The sequence below is a fragment of the Chlamydotis macqueenii genome, chromosome 30 (genome assembly GCF_036417535.1).
Source record: "Chlamydotis macqueenii isolate bChlMac1 chromosome 30, bChlMac1.mat, whole genome shotgun sequence".
NCBI classification, from domain to species: Eukaryota; Metazoa; Chordata; class Aves; order Otidiformes; family Otididae; genus Chlamydotis; species Chlamydotis macqueenii.
Window position 1 is genome coordinate 252,610 of NC_141585.1, and position 14,762 is coordinate 267,371.

General features: G+C 65.6%; 1 protein-coding gene across 4 annotated transcripts; it reads left to right on the top strand.

Annotated features, from left to right (window-relative positions):
• Positions 1-231: 231 nt before the first annotated feature.
• On the top strand, positions 232-14,325 carry DNMT1 (DNA methyltransferase 1). Of its 4 annotated transcripts, none has more exons than XM_086769122.1 (34): positions 232-330; positions 3,005-3,047; positions 3,328-3,435; positions 3,533-3,803; positions 4,170-4,242; positions 4,486-4,576; positions 4,666-4,706; positions 4,836-4,887; positions 5,231-5,314; positions 5,406-5,515; positions 5,608-5,726; positions 5,909-6,001; positions 6,467-6,618; positions 6,698-6,885; positions 7,375-7,564; positions 7,765-7,862; positions 7,975-8,122; positions 8,214-8,329; positions 8,503-8,704; positions 8,792-8,928; positions 9,040-9,213; positions 9,600-9,821; positions 10,282-10,474; positions 10,935-11,025; positions 11,510-11,644; positions 11,802-12,084; positions 12,178-12,319; positions 12,508-12,674; positions 12,749-12,926; positions 13,087-13,282; positions 13,353-13,516; positions 13,615-13,731; positions 13,816-13,906; positions 14,224-14,325. In XM_086769122.1, the coding sequence occupies exons 1-34, from the start codon at positions 272-274 to the stop codon at positions 14,268-14,270; spliced, it is 4,575 nt and encodes a 1,524-aa protein (XP_086625248.1). In that variant the 5' UTR covers positions 232-271; the 3' UTR covers positions 14,271-14,325. The 4 variants fall into 4 exon arrangements, with proteins under 4 accessions (XP_086625248.1, XP_086625250.1, XP_086625246.1 ...); XM_086769124.1 differs by having other exon boundaries at positions 8,795-8,928; XM_086769120.1 differs by lacking the exon at positions 232-330 and adding an exon at positions 1,703-2,179.
• Positions 14,326-14,762: the final 437 nt, after the last annotated feature.

Below are 14,762 nucleotides of genomic sequence, written 5' to 3' on the forward strand. Positions count from 1 at the left end.
CCGGTTTGGGGGGGGGGTTCGGGGGGGCCCGTTCTGCCTGCCCGCGGGAGTGGCCTCCACCCCCCCCGCCCCCCCCCCGCTGAATGATCTGTGCGCCTGCCCCCGGCGCGGAATGGTCTCTCCCACTCGCTCCCCCCCCCGCCCCCCCGCCATGGTCTCGCCCGGCGCCGCCCCGCCCCCGCCGCTGGTTTCCGCGCGAACCCCGCCGCCCGCTCCCCCCGCCGCGCGCTCCCGCCGCCCGCTCCCCCCGCCGCGCGCTCCCGCCGCCCCCATGCCGGCCCGGGCCGCGCCGCTGCCCCCGGCCCCGCTGCCCGCCGAGCTGCGCCGACGGTGAGTGCCCGGCTCTGCCCCCCGCCCTCCGCCCCCGGCCTGCGCGTACCCCCGGCCTGCGCGCACCCCCGGTGCGGCAGGGCGCTGTCCTGACCGCCCCCCCCCGCCCCCGCCGCCACTGCGCGGCCCTGACCCCCGGCCGTGACCTGACCCCCCGGCACTGCTGACACCCCCCCGCCATTGCACTGCGCTGCCCTGGGGCTGCCCTGGACCCCCCCGGCACTGCCCTGACTCCCCCCAGCCTTGCAGTGCCCTGCACTGCCCTGACACCCCCCCGCCATTGCACTGCACTGCCCTGACCCCCCCGGCACTGCTGACACCCCCTGCCATTGCATTGCATGGCCCTGGACCCCCCCCAGCCTTGCACTGCGTGGCCGTGACACCCCCCCAGCACTGCACTGCACTGACAGCCCCCCCAGCACTGCACTGACAGCCCCCCCAGCACTGCACTGCATGGCCCTGGCCCCCCCAGCACTGCACTGACAGCCCCCCCAGCACTGCACTGACAGCCCCCCCAGTGCTGCACTGACAGCCCCCCCAGCACTGCACTGCATGGCCCTGGCCCCCCCAGCACTGCACTGACAGCCCCCCCAGCACTGCACTGACAGCCCCCCCAGTGCTGCACTGCATGGCCCTGGACCCCCCCAGCACTGCACTGACAGCCCCCCCAGCACTGCACTGACAGCCCCCCCAGCACTGCACTGCATGGCCCTGGCCCCCCCAGCACTGCACTGACAGCCCCCCCAGCACTGCACTGACAGCCCCCCCAGTGCTGCACTGCATGGCCCTGGACCCCCCCAGCACTGCACTGACAGCCCCCCCAGTGCTGCACTGCATGGCCCTGGACCCCCCCAGCACTGCACTGTATGGCTGTGACCCCCCCTGCCATTGCACTGCACTGACAGCCCCCCAGCATCGCACTTGTTGCTCTGACCCCCCCTGGCATTGCATTGCACTGCACCCCCCGGGGCTGCCCTGACCCCCCCCCAGCACTGCCCTGCCCTGCGCAGACCCCTGCTCCTCCCCATGCCCTGCACTGGACCCCCGCCCCCTGTGCAGCATCCTGGCCCCCCACCCATTGCATGGACGCCCCCAGCACCGCCCTGACACCCCCCCCCCCATGCTCACACCCCCCAGCACCGCCCTGCCCCCCCCATGCTCGCTGCACAGCCCCCTGTGCCCCCCAGCGCCCCGCCGAGCCCCACTGCGGCTCAGCAACGCGCTGGAGGGGGGTCCCCCCGGCCCCCTCTGCCCCACCCACGTGGCAGTGGGGACGCCAGGCCGTGCCCCCCCCGGCCCCCCCGCCCCGGCACGGCTGTGTCCCCACGCTGCCGCTCGGGGTGGGGAGCGAAGGTGCAGCTGGCGGGGGTGGGAGGGGACCGTGGGTGCCCCCCTCCCAATTCCTCAGGGGTGGGGGGCACGGAAATCCCTTCCCGGGTGAGGAGCAGAGGTGAGGCGCAGCGGGGACTCTTCCTGCTCCGGGACGGGGGGTTTGGAGCTACCCCCCGCCCTCGCTCCTGAGGGATTCGGCACCGTCCCGGCGTGCCCCCCCTCCGCTCTCGCCCCGCCGCCGGCCGCGGCGAGGGCACATGGAGGAGTTGGCGTTTCCTGCGCCGTATTCCCCGCTGGCTATTGTCCCTTCCGCTCGCCTCCCGGCATCCCTCGGCTGGCGGGAAGGGGGGGGCCCGCGCTCGCCGGCTGCCGCCAAGCCGAGCCGTTCTCCGATTCGGCTAACCCCTCTTCCGGTGCGGCGGCCGCGCGGCGCAGCCTTGGCGCGTCCCGACCTTTTCCCATCTGCCGTTGTTGGTCTCCGCCGGAGCGCCGGCTGCATGGCCGTCCTCAAAGCCAGGTGCCGATGGTGGGATGGGATTTATCGCCCTCCTGGGATTTTGGGGGGTGGTGGTGGGGACCCACTCGCCCTCCCCGCCGCCTCCGGCTCGAAGGAAGCGGCAGCGGCACGGGGGCAGGAAGCCGAAAAAAACGGCGGCCAGAGGTGAGATGGGAGCGATCGGAGCCAGCGCCGGACGCGCCGGTGGCACCGGAGAGGTCCCGTCCCGCGTCCCGGTAGGCGGAAGCATTCCGGGGAGGTGGCCACATGGCCCCGCTCCGCCGGACGGGCTCCCCGTTTTGGCGGGAGAGCCGGAGCGAACCGGGGCGGGGAAGCGCCGGGGTCGTGCCGAGCGCCGGGGTCACGCCAAGCCCCTGGCAGCGGCGCCGCAGACGGGGTTTCCTCCTCGCCGTCCCCTCGCCACGGGGCTGGGGGCTGTCCCCGCCGCGCAGGGGCGACGCCGACTGCTTCCCCCCACCCTCCTCCATTGCCGCGTGGTGCCGCCGGTGCCGCGGGTAGGCGACGTGCGGCTTCCCCGTGGTTTTTTGGCTGTTTTCTGCACCGGGGCAGGGCGCGGGTGGGCATCGAGCCCCCCACGGCTCCCTCGGGGGTCCCTCGGGCGCCGACGTCCCGTCGCCAGCCCCGCTTTGTTCCCCCGCCCGGGAGCTGAGCGTCCCTGTCGCTCCGAGGGCGCTTGGCCCCGCTTCGCGGGCGCAGCGGGCACCAGGCGCCGTTTCTGGAGCCGCCGAGGCGGCTGTCGCGGGGTCTGGGGTCTGTCGCGGTCAGTGTCCCCCCGCCGTCACCTCGGTGGCGGTGCGGTCTGACCCCGGCGCTCCTCTCTTGCAGGCTGCGGGACTTGGAGAGGGATGAGGACAGCCTGAGCGAGAAGGTGAGCGTCCCCGCCTCCGTGCGTCCGTGCTCGCGGTCCAGAGCCCCCTGGCGTGGGCTCGGGGGGGGGGCCGGGGCTGGCCGGGAGACCCCCGTGGCTCCCCGCCGGTGGGGTCGCGGTCCCGGTGCCGGCGCTGTCCGTTGTCATCTGGAAACCCTCGCCCCCTCTCTCAGGAGGGTCCCGAGCCGGGCGAGCGGCACCCGGGTCGGGAGTGAGCGAGGGTTTGGCTCAGCGGGAGCCCCCCGCCGCCCGCCCCACGCCGTCCCCTCCGTCCTTGCAGGAGTGCGTCCGGGAGAAGCTGAGCCTCATCCACGGCTTCCTCCAAGCCGACGTCCAGAACCAGCTGAGCGAGCTGGAAGCCCAACTCCGCTGCAAGGAGCTGTCGGAGGTGAGGCCGCAGTTTTCAGCGGGCCGGGTTGCGCCGGCGGCGTGGCGGCACGGTTCCCTGGCGCCGGGCGGTTTGAGCCAATGCGCGTCCCTCGCAGGAGAGGTACCTGGCCAAGGTGAAAGCCCTGCTGCACCAAGAGCTGTCAACGGAGAACGGGGACGCGGCGTCGCTGCTGCGGGCGGCCAACGGGTGCTCCAAAAATGGCGCCTACGGGAGCGACGAGGACTCGGAGCGAGCGGGACCCGACGGGGAGGAAGACAGCGCGATGGAGATGGAGGAAGCAACCGCCTCTTCTTCCTCCTCTTCGTGGGTCGCCACGCCGCGGCCGCGCAAGGCCAGGAGGAGCCGATCTAACGGGGAGAGCAAAAGTAACGGCGACACCGGGCACAACTTGGCTTTCCATCCTCTTTTCCGACGCGCTTAAATTATATAATTGATTACCCTGAAATACCAAGCGGGAGCGCGGCCATTCCCAGAGGGACTGAGGGCAGCGATCCCCTCGGGAAGGGCTTTGGGAAGGGCTTTGAGGGCAGCGATCCCCTCGGGAAGGGCTTTGAGGGCAGCAATCCCCTCAGGAGGGGTTTTGGGCAGGGTTTTGGGGTGTCCGTGCCTTGCCGCGGGATGACGGGGTGCGGGGAGAGGGGTGCTGTCGCCGATGGCGGCCCCAGCCCTGTGGGGAGGGGAAGGAGAGCGGCTCCCCGTCGTTAATGCCGTCCTTCGTTGTCTCCTGACAGAGTCTCCCAGCAGTTCCCGGGTCACTCGGAGCTCCGGCCGGCAGCCGACCATCCTGAGCATGTTCTCCAAAGGGTCAGTACGGCAGGGCTGGGACCTGCCCCTCCGGGACTGCGTCTCCTGGGAGCCTTCATCCTCCTCCTCTCCTCTCTGCCGTCCAAGGCTGATGGGTTCCATCCCAAAACTTGCTGTTCCCGACCCCGGGGACGCTTCCGCGGGAAGCTCCGCTCCCGCTCGTGCCGGGGGAGCCCCCCGTCCTCCTCATAGCCCCCTCGGTGTGGGACCTCGGGTTGATCCCCCGCCTTTACGAACCGGCAGGTCCGGCAAACGGAAATCGGAGGAGGTGAACGGGGAGGTGAAGCAGGAGGCGATGAGCGTGGAGCGGGAGGAAGAGGAGCTGGAGGAGAAGGTGCGTGCCGGCGCGGGGGGTGAGCGCGTTGTGCGGGAGGGCGTCGCGCTCTCCAGCCTCCCCTTACACCCGCTCGTTTCTCCCTCAAGGAACAGGATGAGAAAAGGATTAAAATCGAAACCAAAGAAGGGTAAGGAGGCCGGAGCGTTCCCTGCCTCGGCTGGCGCCTGTTCCTTCTGCCGCGGCCCTGTCAGCGCGGGAGGGCCGGTGTCGTCACGCCGCTCTGCGTCTTCAGCCCTTTGCATTTTTTTACACGCAGGTCGGAAATAAAAGATGAAATTACTCAGGTTAAAACTCCACCACCTGCGAAAGTAAGTTCGTTTTCCTCCATCTCGGCATTTTGGGGGCTTTTTTTTATTCTTTTAACTCTTAAAGAGCTGTTGGATTTCCCTGAGGGAAAAAGAAAGCCATTTCCAGCCCACGCAGTTTCTAAAAATCACCGCCCCCAGCAAGGTGGGGAGTGGCACAGCCTGCGCGAGCTCGGGCTGCGTTCACAGCGAGGGCAGCCGCTGCTGCTTTGCTGCCTGGGTGCTGTAAAAATTAGGGTTCTGCTAACGAACGGGGTGATTTGGGGGAGGGAGCTTTGAGCTGACGGCGGGCCGAAGCTCGTGGCGGGGAGAGAAAAGCTGATGTGTGGTCTCCCCTGTCTTGCAGACCACCCCTCCCAAGTGTGTCGACTGCAGACAGTACCTCGATGATCCCGACCTCAAATTCTTCCAAGGGGATCCCGATGATGCCGTAAGGGATTTAACGCTCCTTCTCCGGGGCCGGGGAAAGCCGCTGCGTGAATGGGAGCTCTGGTTTTAAATGGCCTCTCTCCCTCGCTCAGCTGGAGGAACCCGAAATGCTGACGGATGAGCGCCTGTCCCTCTTCGACGCTAACGAAGATGGCTTCGAGAGCTACGAGGACCTGCCGCAGCACAAAGTCACCTCTTTTAGGTGAGGCGTGGGGAAAGCGGGCCGTAAAAACCCGCCGGGTTCACTAACTCCGTGGGACAGCGCCTTGAACTGCACCCTCTGTCCCTTGCCAGCGTCTACGATAAGCGAGGTCACCTGTGCCCCTTCGACACCGGCCTGATCGAGCGGAACATCGAGCTGTATTTCAGCGGTGCCGTCAAGCCCATCTACGACGACAACCCGTGCCTGGATGGTGAGTGGGGTGCGGAGGCACCTTAGGGGCTGCGGGGACGCTGGTTTGTCGCTTTGTCTTTCAGCTCAACACCGCGTGCGAAACGAAGCTGGCTCTGGACAGTGCTTTGTCACCCACCGCTGCTGGGTTTTTTTCTGTTTTTTGCACACCCAGGACCGAAATTTGTGTTTTCTCGCTGCCAGGTGGGGTGAGAGCCAAGAAGCTGGGACCCATAAACGCCTGGTGGATCACGGGGTTCGACGGAGGGGAGAAGGCTTTGATCGGCTTCACCACAGGTGGGTGGGCGAGCGCGGGGGTCTCCGCTGTGCGTCCGGCTGGCGACAGTTTTCCTCGGGTTCGTGGCGTTTGCTGCTGCCGGGAGCTTGGCCCCACAAACGCGTGGCAAGGCGGAGGACCCTGCCGGAGCTCGGATCCGGGTTTATTCAGCTCGGCAGCACCAAGGCTTGCGTTAAACGCGTAGAAAACCTCTCGCTGAGCTCGCCGCTGCTGGCAGCAAAAGTTAAAGGCTAGTGGGTGGGCAGCACGCCCCCCTCGCGTCCCCGCTCCCCCCGCGCTTTGGCGGCGATAGCTGGGTCCTGGCTCCTGGCAGAGCTTCCCCACGCGCCGGGGTCCTGGTGCTACGGCAGCAGGGACAGGCCGTTCTCACCTCCCCGCCGTCCGCTCGCCGCAGTCCGAGCTCGTCCTTACGTACCGCTCAGTTCCCCGGCGTTTAACCACCCGCCGCGATCTCTCCGCCGCAGCCTTTGCGGATTACATCCTGATGGAGCCCAGCGAGGAGTACGCTCACATCTTCGCCCTGATGCAAGAGAAGATCTACATGAGTAAAATCGTCGTCGAGTTCCTGCAGAACAACCGCGACGTCAGCTACGAGGATCTGCTCAACAAAATCGAGGTGAAAAATCCGGCGGCGGCGGTACCCGGGGCTGGGGGTTGCCCTGCTGCCCTTTCCCTCAGCCCACCCCTCCTCGCAGACCACCGTGCCTCCCGCGGGGCTGAACTTCAACCGCTTCACGGAGGACTCGCTCCTGCGGCACGCCCAGTTCGTGGTAGAGCAGGTGGAAAGCTACGACGAAGCCGGGGACAGCGATGAGCCCCCCGTCCTCATCACGCCCTGCATGAGGGACTTGATCAAGCTGGCTGGAGTCACCCTGGGGAAGAGGTGAGCCCCGCGTCCCCGCGCAGACGCTCTCTCTGGGGGGCGCTTGGCTTTGCAGCGTCCCGGGAGGAGCCTGGCGGGGCGGATTCCCATCGGCTTTGCACAGGGGATCCGTCCAGAAAAACCCTTTCGCTCGTTCCCGGCTGGGATGACCTGAAGATTCAGGCTCAGTGGCATGAGCAGCACTGGGAGGTCGGAGACGAAATCCTCACAAAACTGGGAAAACCCTCTGCCTAGTGCTGCCCCGAGAGAGGAGAGGCACTGGGTTGGGGCCCTGGAGCCTGGCTTTGCTCTGTGTCCCTTCGGGACAGTGTGCCAACCACGGGGCGTGCCTGGGTGCCTCTTGGGGTATCCCGCCGTTGTCCTCAGCCGTTGGGGGCTCTGGGGAGAGCTCTGTTCCCTGGGGACCCTCCGCCAGCGGTTCGTCGCGGCTGTAGCTGTCGGCGACGCAAGGCACAGGGTCCCCTCTGACCGCTCTCGCCTCGGCCGCAGGCGAGCTGTCAGGCGGCAGGCCATCCGGCACCCCACCAAAATAGACAAGGACAAGGGTCCCACCAAAGCCACCACCACCAAGCTGGTGTACCTCATCTTCGACACCTTCTTCTCGGAGCAAATCGAGAAGGATGAGAAAGAAGACGACAAGGAGAACGCCATGAAGCGCCGGCGCTGTGGCGTCTGCGAGGTAACGGGGCTGGTGTGCAGCCCGAGTGACCTGAGCCCCCCGCCATCCCCTCCGTCCTGCCTGAGTGGCCCCTTCTGGGGTCCTTGGGGCAGGGGAGCGGTTTCCCAAGGCCACCAAGCTCCCCGTGGTCCCTGTCCCTCCTGCATGGGACATCTCCGCTGTGTCTGCGTGCGCTCAGCCTGTCCCTCTCCCCGCTCCAGGTCTGCCAGCAGCCCGAGTGCGGGAAGTGCAAGGCTTGCCAGAACATGGTGAAGTTTGGGGGCAGCGGGCGAAGCAAACAAGCTTGTTTGCAGAGGAGGTGCGTGTTCCCCGGCGGCACTGTCTCCTACCGAAGCCTTCTTCACCTCTGGAGAGAGGGGATGTGGTCCCCGTGCCGCGCCCTGCTGCAGTGACGGTCTCTGTGTCCCCAGGTGTCCCAACCTGGCTGTCCGGGAAGCTGACGAGGACGAGGAGGTGGACGACAACATCCCCGAGATGCCGTCGCCCAAGAAGATGCTGCAGGGCCGGAAGAAGAAGCAGAACAAAAGCCGTATCTCTTGGGTGGGCGAGCCCATCAAGGTGAGGCTGAGGGGCTGGGGTGGGCGCTCAGGCTGCGGCGGAGCTGCGTCGCTCGCTGGCGCAGGGGCGTAACGCTCCTCTCCATCCGCAGAGCGATGGGAAGAAGGACTACTACCAGCGGGTCTGCATCGACTCGGAGACGCTGGAGCTGGGAGACTGCGTCTCTGTCAGCCCCGATGATCCCACCAAGCCCCTCTACCTCGCCAGGTTGGTGCCGAAGGGGACGAGTCCCTGCTGCTTCTGGGGTGGGCGCACGTGGGGGACCCTCGTTCCCCTCCCCACTCTGCTGTGCGGCTGTCGGGGGACTCTCTGGCTCTGGCAAGGCTTGGAGCAGCCCAGCCCTTTCCCGGTGCTCCATGACCCCGCTCCGTTCCTCCCAGGGTGACGGCCATGTGGGAGGACAGCAGCGGGCAGATGTTCCACGCGCACTGGTTCTGCCCCGGCTCGGACACTGTCCTGGGGGCCACCTCTGACCCCCTGGAGCTCTTTTTGGTGGACGAGTGCGAGGACATGCAGCTCTCCTACATCCACGGCAAAGTCAAAGTGATCTACAAGGCGCCCTCGGAGAACTGGTCCCTGGAGGTGAGTGACAGCCCTGCGCGCCCCGGCTGCTCCGCGCCCGGCACGGCCCGGGCAGCGCGCCGATCCCTGCCAACACCTCTCTCCTAGCAGGGCGGGCTGGACATGGAGATCAAGATGGTAGAAGACGACGGGAGGACTTACTTTTACCAGATGTGGTACGACCAGGAGTACGCTCGGTTTGAATCCCCGCCCAAAACTCAGCCCACGGAAGACAACAAATACAAGTGAGCACGCGCGGGGCAGCGGCTCTCGCCTTCCGCTCTGCCCGAAAAACCTGCAGCCAGCCTCGGCGGCGTCCCGACGTCACCGCGCTCCACCGTCCTCCCTTCCTGCAGGTTCTGCATGAGCTGCACGCGCCTGGACGAGGTACGGCAGAAGGAGATACCCAAGGTAGCCGAGCCCCTGGAAGAGGGCGATGGGAAGATGTTCTACGCCATGGCCACCAAGAACGGAGTGCAGTACAGGGTGGGAGACGGCGTCTACCTCCTGCCGGACGCCTTCTCCTTCAGGTTGGTGCTGGCGCGGCGCCGTAAGCGCTTCTCAGGGTGCTCTTTGGTCAGGCTTTTGGCAGCGGAGGGCATCGTCTCCGCGCAGTGAATCCTGCCTTTAAATGAAGCACCTGTCCCCCTAACTTCCTAAAGCTGAGCTTAAAAATAAAGGTGCCTCTCGCCCCACTTTCACCTCCTGTCGTTAAACGGAGCGACTCTTTCCCTGATCAGGCCGCCCTGAGTGCTGAGCAGATTAACTGGAATCCTTTTGGGCATTGCTTTTTCTTCAAAAGAATGCGGAGGAGCTACATGAGAGGAGGACGCTCTGTGCTGCTGGGTTTTGTTTTGTTTTGTTTTTTTGAGGGGGGAAAGGGATACCCCAACATCCTTCCATCCCTTCTCCCCAGCATGAAACCTGCCAGCCCCGCCAAGCGCCCCAAAAAAGAGGTGGTGGATGAGGAGCTGCACCCGGAGCACTACCGCAAGTACTCGGAGTACATCAAGGGCAGCAACCTGGACGCCCCCGACCCTTACCGCGTGGGCCGCATCAAGGAGATCTTCTGCAACATCCGCAGCAACGGCAAACCCAACGAGGCCGACATCAAGCTGCGCATCTTCAAGTTTTACAGGTGAACGGCGCCGTTGGGGTCTGCGTTACGGGCGTGCAGAGCCCCCCTGAGCAGGCTGCGGGGCTCGCCCAGGGTCGCCAGTGCTGGGAGAAGCTCGGCACTGTCAGCTCAAGGTCGCGCCGGAGCCTGGAGCACGGTGGCGCGGTGGGTCAGTGCTGGCGCTCAGACTCTGTGTGTTTCGAGCCTCGCAGCTCTCCTCGCTTCAGGTCTCCTTGCCTTTCAACTTCCCTACCAGCTCCGGTGCCCATTCCCCCTCCCTCCTCTCCCAAAAAACTCCCTGTGGTGTGAGTCAAATCATCCGCTGGGTGCTGTGCCAGGGCCGTGCCGGTGAACGTGTGCAGCCAGAGGAAAGGGACCCTCCTCTCTCTGGGGAGACGGAGCGGTGCAAGCGCCGGAGGCTGGGCCAGGGCAAGGATCCTGCTGGAAACGCTGCCCTGATCCCGGCGCTTTTTCCCTGCAGACCCGAAAACACGCACAAGTCCATGAAAGCCAGCTACCATGCAGACATCAACCTGCTGTACTGGAGCGACGAGGAGACGACGGTCGACTTCCGCGCCGTGCAGGGCCGTTGCATGGTGGTGTACGGGGAGGACCTGACGGAGACCATCCAGGACTACTCCGCCGGCGGGCTTGACCGCTTCTACTTCTTGGAGGTGAGGGAGCCAGGGTTCGAGGGGTCTGGCTGCGTCCCTGGGCGTGCTGAGCGCCCGAGGAGCGCGCGGAGCAGGCACGTCGGCCTCTGCCCGCCGACGCGGGCTGTCTGGCCTCTCCGCGCGTGTGTTGTGTGGAGGAGCTGTCGCGCAGAGCGAGGATTTGTCACCTGTGGCCGTCTCCTGGGGACGGAGTCTCAGGTGCAAAGGGAGCTTTAACCTGGGCGTCACCAGGAGCTGGCTGCAGCGGTTGCTCCCTGTGGAGCTGAGGGGACAAATTTGGAGCCCCAACTCCCCGAGGCAGCGGAGAGCGAGGGGATGGAGCCCCGGCACCCCTCAGCGCTGTGCCGTGTCCTGCCCTTCGGTTTTGCAGCTCCCACGGGGTGTTGTCAGTGCCTCGGCCGTTCCCGAGCTAGAGAAGCTCGCTGTGTTGCAGTGTCCCCAAAGCCTTTCTCTTCCGCAGGCTTACAACGCAAAAACCAAGAGCTTTGAGGATCCTCCCAACCACGCGCGGAGCTCCGGCAATAAAGGGAAGGGGAAGGGGAAGGGGAAAGGTGAGTGCTTGAGGGGAGAGGTCTCGGGGGGGTGAGCCGGTTGGCGCCTGCCAAGCAGATGGTCCTGCACGCTCCGCCTTGCTCCGATGCTCTGGTGCCGTTTGGAGGCACCTGATCCCTTTGAAACAAACCTTGCAGCGAGGCTGCCCGGTCCTTCCGAGATCTCGGAGCCTTTCCCTTGCCCACCCCGTGCTGGGGGCCTTGGCCGCTTGGTACCCTGCTCCCAGCATGGGGGGGCTGCCCTGGGGGTTGTCGCTGCGCTCGGCTGACCCCCAGAAACTCTTTGTGTGCGCCCACGGTCTGTGGGGTGGGACAGGGACAGGGAGGGATTCCAAATGCCAGGGGGAAACAATCTGGGGCAGAGGGGTGCCTGAAGCTGGTGTTCCAACTGCTGCCGTGGAGGAGGGGGAGAAGAATTTGCCTCGTAAGCACTCGGGAGAGGAAGCGGCGCTACCGTTTGGTGCGAGCGGGGCTCTGTCCGCAGGCAAAGGCAAAGGGAAGTCGTCAGTGAGCTGCGAGCAGAGCGAGCAGGAGCCCGCTGAGCTGAAGCTCCCCAAGCTGCGGACCCTGGATGTCTTCTCCGGCTGTGGGGGGCTGTCCGAGGGCTTCCACCAGGCCGGTGAGCAGCAGGGCCCGTGGGGAGACAGGCGTGGCGCTGGCCACTGGGTTCCTCCGAGCGGGAGGTGGCGTTGGGCGCGTGCCGGATTCAGGTGGGGGTGCGAGCCAGCGCTCTGCTCCTCCGTGCAGGCCCAAGACCCCGCGCTTTGTCTCCCCAGGCGTGTCGGAGACGCTCTGGGCCATCGAGATGTGGGAACCGGCTGCCCAGGCTTTCCGGCTGAACAATCCCGGCGCTACCGTCTTCACGGAGGACTGCAACGTCCTGCTGAAGCTGGTCATGTCCGGCGAGAAGACCAACTCGCTGGGGCAGAAGCTGCCGCAGAAGGGGGACGTGGAGATGCTGTGCGGCGGTCCCCCATGCCAGGGCTTCAGTGGCATGAACCGCTTCAACTCCCGCACCTACTCCAAGTTCAAGAACTCTCTGGTGGTCTCCTTCCTCAGGTGAGCGGAGAGGCGGCGTGGAGCTGTTGGGGTGTAGTTGCGGACCCCTGCCCTAACCGTTGCTCTGTCCTTGCCCCGCCCTGTTCCTTGCAGCTACTGTGACTACTACCGGCCGCGGTTCTTCCTTCTGGAGAACGTCAGGAACTTCGTGTCCTTCAAGCGTTCCATGGTGCTGAAGCTCACCTTGCGCTGCCTTGTCCGCATGGGTTACCAGTGCACCTTCGGGGTGCTGCAGGTAGGGCGGTGGGCGACCCCCGGGGTGAAAGCCCTGCCCCTCTCAGCCGGCTCTGCCGTCACGTCTCCTCCGAAGGAGCAGTTGGCCGCGTCGCTCCTTGGCGGCTCGGGGAACGTTCCCAGCTCTCTGAGGGCGCAGGCTGGACGGGGAAGCTCCGGCCCCGTCAGAAGTTGTCCCTTCTTTCCCAGGCTGGCCAGTACGGCGTGGCCCAGACGCGGCGGAGAGCCATCGTCCTTGCGGCAGCTCCCGGCGAGAAGCTGCCCATGTTCCCCGAGCCCTTGCACGTCTTCGCGCCCCGCGCCTGCCAGCTGAGCGTCGTGGTGGACGACAAGAAGTTTGTTAGCAATATCACCCGGTGAGCCTTCGGAGCCGCGGCGGCGCTGGCGAGGGCGGCATCTCGGCTGCTCACCGGTCCCTCCTTCCTCCCAGGACGTATTCCGGCCCCTTCCGCACCATCACTGTACGGGACACCATGTCCGACTTGCCGGAGGTCAGGAACGGCGCCTCCGCCTTGGAGATCTCCTACAACGGCGAGCCCCAGTCCTGGTTTCAGCGGCAAATCCGGGGCTCCCAGTACCAGCCCATCCTCAGGGACCATATCTGCAAGGTGCAGACGCCAGGGTCCTCGGCAGGGGGCTGGGCCGCGCCCAGACCCCGGGGCCTGTCCTTCTCCCCCCACTTTCCTCAGAGAGAGCACCGGGGGCTTCTTGGGGTGGCCGGCATCCCTTCCGCGTCCCCTGTGGTGACGGCGGGCTTGTCGTTGGCAGGACATGAGCGCCCTGGTCGCGGCGCGGATGAGACACATCCCCTTGGCGCCTGGCTCCGACTGGCGCGACCTGCCCAACATCGAGGTGCGGTTGTCGGACGGCACGACCACGCGCAAGCTGCGCTACACGCACCACGAGAAGAAAAACGGCCGCAGCAGCTCCGGGGCGCTGCGAGGAGTCTGCTCCTGTGCTGAAGGTGGGTGCTGGCTCCCCCAAAATGGCTGTGGCTGCCCCGCTGTGCCCCCTTACCCTCCCTGTCGCCCCAGGCAAGCCCTGCGACCCCGCGGACCGGCAGTTCAACACCCTCATCCCCTGGTGCTTGCCGCACACCGGCAACCGGCACAACCACTGGGCCGGGCTCTACGGTCGCCTGGAGTGGGACGGCTTCTTCAGCACCACCGTCACTAACCCCGAGCCCATGGGCAAGCAGGTGGGCGCCGCCGGACCCGTCCCGCTCCACCGGGAAGGGGCGGGGGTCGCCGAACGGCGGCTGTGGTCCCAACCGTTTGGTTCTGTTCGGTGCCGTAGGGTCGGGTGCTGCACCCAGAGCAGCATCGGGTGGTGAGCGTGAGGGAGTGTGCCCGCTCCCAGGGTTTCCCCGACACCTATCGCCTCTTCGGGAACATCCTCGACAAGCACAGACAGGTGAGCGCTGGCGGCCGACCCCGCGCCGGCGGCCATCGCTCGGGCAGAGCCGGCGCCCGGCGTTAACCCTCCCCTCTGTCGCAGGTCGGTAACGCCGTGCCTCCTCCTCTAGCCAAAGCCATCGGGCTGGAGATCAAGTCGTGCGTGTTGGCGAAGCTGAGAGAAGACATGGCGGGTAGGTGCTGCGCCGGCACGTCCTTATATTTATAGTTATTCGTAGAGCACGCATCACCGTATTGATCACCGTCCCTTGGAACCGCTCTGACGGCAGACGTAAGAACAGGAATCCCTGTTAGTGCCTCAGCCCTTCCCTTTCCAACCACTTCAAAAAATAAAAGCCGTGAGGCGTTGTGCCGTGGCGCAGGGGCATCCAAACCGCCACCCCTGCCCTCAGCCCCCGCTCAGGGCGTTCCCGGTTTGGGGCTGGGGGCCAGGGGCACAGCCTGCTCCCTGCTTGGGGTACAGCAGCGTCACCCACTGCTCCCTCCGCAGAGCCCGGCGCCCCGGAGAAGATGGAGATCGCGGAAAGTGCCGAATGACACCCGGCCTCTGCTCCGGCACCAGGGCTCCCAAACATGCACTGATTTATTTTAACCCTTTTTTTTGTTTGTTTGTTTCATTTGATTTTTTTGTTGTGTTTTTTTTTTTTTCTGTTGGTTTTATTGTTTGATTTTTTTTGTGGGTTTTTTTTTTTTTTGTTTCTTTTTTTTTTTGTTTTTAACTTCCCGGCCCGTGGGGCCCCTCCGTGGCCTGTTCCCCCCTCGCCCCGCTCGTGTCCGCCTCCTGGCTGCCCTCCGCCGCTGTCTGTGATGGTTGAACTCCACTCCCGCCCCGGGACCCCCAGCCCCACCTGAGCCCCGCGGGACCTCCTGTCCCTGGGGCCTCGCTCCCCGTTTTTACGCCGCATTGTATTGAAAATAATCGGCCGCTTTGTACAAGTGGGAATTGATACTTTATGTAGTTTTTATATGTTGTAATATTTCTTCAAATAAATCTCTCCTATAAATAATAACCCGCGCCGCTGCGGGCCT